The sequence below is a fragment of the Nicotiana tabacum genome, chromosome 18 (assembly GCF_000715075.1).
Source record: "Nicotiana tabacum cultivar K326 chromosome 18, ASM71507v2, whole genome shotgun sequence".
NCBI classification, from domain to species: Eukaryota; Viridiplantae; Streptophyta; class Magnoliopsida; order Solanales; family Solanaceae; genus Nicotiana; species Nicotiana tabacum.
The window spans coordinates 155,611,890-155,618,348 of NC_134097.1; the positions used below are offsets into that span (position 1 = coordinate 155,611,890).

General features: G+C 35.0%; 1 protein-coding gene across 1 annotated transcript; it reads left to right on the forward strand.

Moving 5' to 3' along the window:
* The first annotated feature begins 1,422 nt into the window (after positions 1-1,422).
* LOC107800243 (pentatricopeptide repeat-containing protein At5g48730, chloroplastic) lies at positions 1,423-5,555 on the forward strand. Its single transcript, XM_016623393.2, has 4 exons — positions 1,423-1,832; positions 2,697-3,103; positions 3,364-4,263; positions 4,994-5,555. Exons 1-3 carry the CDS (start codon positions 1,494-1,496, stop codon positions 4,049-4,051), a joined length of 1,434 nt encoding a protein of 477 aa, XP_016478879.2. The 5' UTR covers positions 1,423-1,493; the 3' UTR covers positions 4,052-4,263; positions 4,994-5,555.
* The last annotated feature ends 904 nt before the right edge of the window (positions 5,556-6,459 follow it).

Consider the following 6,459-nt stretch of genomic DNA (forward strand, 5'->3'; position numbering starts at 1 on the left):
CTAGTTTATATGTACGCGCGTTGCGCGTGTACCTTTTTTTTTTTATATATAAAACAAATTCATAAATTTAATATTAAGGTTAAGCTTTTGAGTTATAAAATAAAGATGTATGTACCTAATGATTGTTTATCCTATATAGTTAACTTGATAATGAAATGTAGAAGTTTTCGACCATCAACAGATGTATTTATATTTCTGTTTACCATTTCGTTTTCACGTACACATGGTAAGTAATTTAATAGTACTTAGGTTTTTGCACTTATTTGTTCTTGTAATTTAAAAAGTATCTAGTTCCAAATTCAAATATATATTCTAATTAAAGAAAAAAGCATGCAAACAAAAAACGGGGAGTGTATTTTGAATGCATTAGCTTTAAAATTCTAATTTCAGTCATAATTCTATCAACAAATAAATTAGGTTAACTTTTAATATGAATTCCATTAAACTCTAATACCTTCCATTGAATTTTAATTTCTTTTATGTCTAGAACACATTGAAGAGAGTTTTAATTTTATTCGTCGAACTTGCTAGAATAATTCTATCCAACTTGTGTAACTTACCAAAGTTAAAGGAAATTTAAAAAAAAATACATTAAGATGCGAAAACTTTTTAAAAGGCTACTCAGTCGGTGTCTTGTCGAACCACCTATTTTATGCATAGCCTACCGTACATAATTGTTAAGCTCAACGGCCTATTTTCTATGCAAGATTAAACCTAAATAATAATCAAACCATATTATATATAGCATAAGCAAGAAACAAGAAGCAAATTAAATTTACAAAAAAAGAAAAAAAGAAAAGAACAGAGCTTAAAGAGATTGCATGAGATCTCACCTTTTGGATATATAGAACATCAACTATAAGACGATGAAGAAAAGTTAATATTGATCCATTATAATCAAATGTGTTCCAAACAGATACTAACAATTCAATTATGTTCAACAAAGAGATAATTTCACCATGAAAATTTGAAAGTTAAAGTTATAAAAGTTTCAAACCTAGTTTGTATTGACGGAGAGATCGACTTTATTTACAGTTAAGAATTTATTATACTACCAAACAAAATAGAAGAGAGAATTCTGAAATATAAGCATTACTTACAATTTATTAATTCAGTACAGGATTATAATTTTAAAGTTTTAAATATTAGGACTTTGACATAGTTATCAATAAGGAAAGATTTAAAAAATAATATTTTATTTGATTTTAAAGTCATAAATATTAGGAAAATAACTAAAATTATAATTTTGTCCAATATAAAATTTATTTTTAAAGGGTAAGAAAAGGCGAACGAAATTTTAGTAAGGGCCTTCGTACTTTCAATATACTATACATATATAGATAGATACATAGATATAGATAGATAAATATATAATGATAATCAAAAACATATAATCTAATTTTTCTATTCCTTTTTCCCTTACCCAAAAACCAATCTAATAAAACATTTCAGCCTCATATTTACAGACTTCAGCCAACACTGAACACACTCTCATGGCGTCAAATCCAATTCCTCCTCCATCATTCAGACCACCAAGAACCGACCCATTAACCCGAAAGAATCTCACTATACCCGGGTCCAAACCCAGTGACCCGAATTATTCACTGAAGCTTGAGAAGCTAAAGGAGAAAGAAGCAAAAGAGAGAAAAGAAGAAACCAATAAAAAGATAGCTTCACAAAAAGCCATATCTATAATTCTACGTAGAGAAGCTACAAAAGCAGTTATTGAGTACAAGAAAAAGAAAGGGAATTCTAAGAAGCTTTTGCCTCGTACTGTTCTTGAAGCTCTTCACGAACGTATTACTGCTTTGCGTTGGGAATCTGCTCTCAAGGTGCGATTTTTTTTAGTTATTTTGAGTTTTTTACTCTCTTTATTTTGAAATCCAAGTTGGAATTTTTCTGGGAATTGATAATTATAGTGCATTTTTTTGGATATTTATATCATTTCTGGGTACAATCATAACTGCACATGGTACAATGGATGAAGCACATATTGAGTTTTTAATTTTGGAACTGAAGTTGGAATTTTTCTGCGAATTGATAATCATGGTGCAATTTTGGTTAAGAGTGGTGCAATTTTTGATAAGATCTGATGCAATGTTTTGTTTGGACTGAAGAAGGTACTATTATAACTGGATATTGTACAACACATTTGAAGCACTTGTTGATTTTTTATTAATTTCTTAATTTTGGAATCCAAGTTGGAAATTTTCTGGGAATTGATAATGATGGTGTAATTTTTTGTTTGCCTGGACTGAGGAAGGTACTATTATAACTGCAGATTGTACAACACATTTGATGCACGTATTGAGTTTTTAATGCTCTTTTTGTTTCTTCACGTTGGAGTCCAAGTTGGATATTTTTCCGGGAACTGATTATGATGGTGCAGTTTTGTCTGGACTGAGAAATGTAGAATCATAAGTTCGTAACATGTTACTTTGTTCAAGTTGATTCATGCTGCATTGCTAGGAGAGTGGTTTCTACGAACCAAATGCCATTGCTGAGCATATGAAAGATGATTTCTGTTTACTGATTTTTTATGTTCATGTGTTACCAGACCCCACTTTGTGGGAACTCACTGGGTTGTTGTTGTTGTATGTTTATGTGTTAGAGGAAACATTTGGTTATGTTTTGGCGGTGATTAAATTCTGTAGAGGCGCCCAAAGCATTATCATGATTCCTTTTTGGGCTTTCAGGTCTTTGAACTCCTCCAGGAGCAGCTGTGGTACAGGCCCAATGCTGGTATTTATATCAAATTAATTGTCATGCTTGGGAAATGTAAGCAACCCGAAAAAGCTCAATCCCTATTTGAGATGATGGTGGAAGAAGGCTGTGTCATGAATCAAGAAGCTTATACTGCTCTTTTGTCTGCCTATAGCCGTAGTGGTCTTTTTCACAAAGCTTTTTCTATCCTAGAAGAGATGAAGAACACTCCAAACTGCCAACCCGATGTCTACACATATACTATCCTGATAAAGTCCTGCCTTCAGGTTTATGACTTCGATAAAGTGCAAATCCTGCTTTCGGACATGGATTATATGGCAATTAAACCCAATACAGTAACATATAATACACTCATTGATTCCTATGGCAAAGCAAAAAGGTTTGGTTACTTTTCAGCGTTATAGTTCTATTTCTGATTTTCCACCTTAGCTGACAAGAAAGTTTTAATTATGCACAACTGGAACTTGAGTTTTCTACCTGGTTGTGAAATGAGCTCCACGACGTTATCTAACTTTTGGCGTTGTGCTATCTTTGCTTACTAAAATGTTTCATACTGTTGATATCATTTTCTGGACACAAGTGTGCGCATTAGTTGTATTGATAGGGAAATTGATTCGGTTATTCTTTTAATTGCCAAAGGTTCAAAGAGATGGAATCCACACTTGTTGAAATGCTGCGGCGAAGAGACTGCAAACCAGATGTGTGGACCATGAATTCAACATTGAGAGCGTTTGGTGGCAGCGGGCAAATAGAAATGATGGAAAAATGCTACGAGAAGTTTCAGAGCGCTGGAATCGAACCCAGTATCAAGACCTTCAACATACTCTTAGATTCATATGGGAAAACAGAAAATTATGAGAAAATGAGTGCTGTAATGGAGTTTATGCAGAAATACCATTTTTCATGGACGATAGTTACTTACAATATCGTAATAGATGCATTTGGAAGGGCTGGGGATTTAAAGCAGATGGAATTTCTTTTTAGGCTGATGCAGTCTGAGAGGATAAAACCAAACTGTGTTACTCTTTGTTCACTTGTAAGAGCATATGGGAAGGCTGGTAAAGCTGAAAAAGTCGGAGCTGTTTTGCGATTCATTGAGAATTCTGACGTGGCACTTGATACCGTGTTTTTTAACTGCCTAGTGGATGCGTATGGGATGCTGGGATGCTTTGTGGAGATGAAAGGGGTGCTCGAGATGATGGCAAGAAGTGGATGTAAGCCAGATAAGATAACGTACAGAAGTATGATTAAAGCCTATTCAGTAAATGGAATGAGTAGCAAAGCGACGGAGATGCGAAACCTACTTGCCTCATTGGAGAAGGCGTGATAGCTTCATAGTTCAAAGGGCTAGGAATTCCAATGGACAATAAGGTGTTTTAACGATCACATGCCGTTGGTACGATAACTTCTGAGATGCTGTTGTTGTGGCTTCAGATACAGGTGCAAGAGTTCTCAGTCGCCTCAGCGTTGAACTGAATACTGTCGATGAAGGAAAAGGATTGTCACTAAACAGCTTAATTTGTCGATGAACACAATCAGGTAAATTGTTAAAGTGCCTTGATATACAACCAGGTCTGGTGTACCGTCTCTTTTCCCCTTTCAATCCCATAGGATTCAGTGCCTAAATTCTTGTTTGTTCCTGCATAAAATTTATCCCACACCATCATTGATTGTCTAATACAAGACTCTGTAGTATGACTGTTAAGATTACATCGTCTAGTGGGAATTTTCCCCATTGACCTTTTACCTGGATAATCATACTGACAAATAGGGGAGACTGACAAAATACCTTTTCTATTTGTCTATGGATTTCCACAAAATATGTGACCAGGAGACCACGGGTTCGAGCTGTGAAAACAGCCTCTTGCAGGTAAGGCTGCGTACAATAGACCCTTGTGGTCCGGCCCTTCCCCGGACCCTGCATAGCGGGAGCTTAGTGCACCGGACTATCCTATGAATTCATTTTGCTTAACAGTTATTTGCAAATCAGCTTTTTGTATTTCAATATGCTGAAGTGAGTCATGGTGCCACCGTGAATTATGCGTGTGAGTTTTTGTGAAAACCTACCCGTGCGTTTTTGGTTTATGGAAAGCATTTTGATTAGTTTTCTGGAAACCAAAGAGCTTTAATAAACGAGCCCTATTGCTCCCATTTTATCAGTTTCTGGCTCCTATTACCCTCCCAGGACCTCACCTATGTGATTTGTTGTTGTTGTTATTATTATTATGTTAAGTAATGTCCCTGAAATTGTATTTACTGATCTTGTCAGCTGGAACTGGACTATGGTCAAGAGGAGCAGTCAATGCAGCTTAGACCACCAACACAGAATCAGTTTTCCAAGTCCATGATTAGGCTTCCATCAGTCTCTTGAGGCTCAATTGAAGTAGCAGTCAAACAATTGTCTTTCTCAGATGTGCCTAAGAAATATTCACTATGACAAACAACAACAAACCGAGTGAGGGGAAGGTAGTGTGTACACATACCTTACTGCCATCTTGTGAAGATAAAGAAGCTGTTTCTGATAGACGTTCGACTCAGGAAAAGCATAGTCACAACATTGTTGAACTATTCACTATGGCAAAATCATAGTTATATCTTAGAATGATTACATATCTAATTAGAAGGGGAGCCTTGGCATAATTGGTAAAGTTGCATGTGATCAGACAGGGGCGGAGGCACGTTGAGCCAAGTGGTGTCATCCGACACCGCTTGGCCGGAAATTTTTATTTATTAATATATATGTAAATAATCTGAAAAAGAAAATATAGTCTAAATAAATAAATGGCACAACTTGAGTAAACAACTATATTGGTCCGTTGGTGAAGTAATCCAGTTTCTGCTTGTGGTCCAGCGTTCGACTCTCCATAGTTTTAACAACTTTTTTCGTAATATTTTGGTATTCTTCTGAAATTTTTTTGAAAGAAGCAGCGTCCTATTGAGTAAATGTTTGCTGCCTTATATAGATTTTTTTGGTTATATTTGTACTGAGTCTATTATGAGTACATTTTATAAAAATAAAAGTTCGTGGGGGAGAACTGTATTACTATATTTGAATTGTGTTTTTCTAAAGTATGATTTTATTAAAGTAATTTTTTCATTTGTACGCCTCTCTAAATTTTGACACCGCTTAAAAAAAATTCTGCATACGCCCCTGTGACCAGGAGGTCACGAGTTCGAGCCGTGAAAATAGTTTCTTGCAGAAATGCAAAGTAAGACTGCGTACGATAAACCCTTGTGGTCTGGCCTTTCCTCTAATCCATGTACAGCGGGAACTTAATGCGGGCTGCCCTTTTATCGCTTATCTAATTGAACCATGATGTTATGCCTTTCCTTTTAACTTTCTTTGTGTTTAAGAAAATCGTAAATGGTTTGGTCGTTGTTTTCAGCACATAACTAGTCAATTCTAATCACTAATCCCTTGGAATATTCTTCACTAAAATCAAAATTATGTCAAACTACGTAATGTAAAATGGGAAGAATTTTCAAGCAGTACCATCAATGGCTTACCTGATGGGTACATTTACATATATAAAAATTATTAAAATTGTCCTAGCGTTCCATCTCATTAAACAATGTCAAGATGTCAAAGTTCCTAACAAAGAAAGAGTAAAAAATAAAATTAAAAAAAAGATACAATGACTGTATAAAACCAAATTCTCACGAAACAAAAAAGAGAATTGCAAATTTGGCTCCCTAAGTATAGATAATCTCTAAATTTGGTCTTAATCTTATCGA

What these genes read in the sequence shown, in the direction of transcription:
- LOC107800243 (XM_016623393.2), top strand. Translation starts at nt 1,494, where the DNA reads ATGGCGTCAAATCCAATTCCTCCTCCATCATTCAGACCACCAAGAACC. An exon ending in GTTGGGAATCTGCTCTCAAG is followed by an intron (nt 1,833 to 2,696) that starts GTGCGATTTTTT and finishes TTGGGCTTTCAG; the next exon opens with GTCTTTGAACTCCTCCAGGA. An exon ending in TCCTATGGCAAAGCAAAAAG is followed by an intron (nt 3,104 to 3,363) that starts GTTTGGTTACTT and finishes TAATTGCCAAAG; the next exon opens with GTTCAAAGAGATGGAATCCA.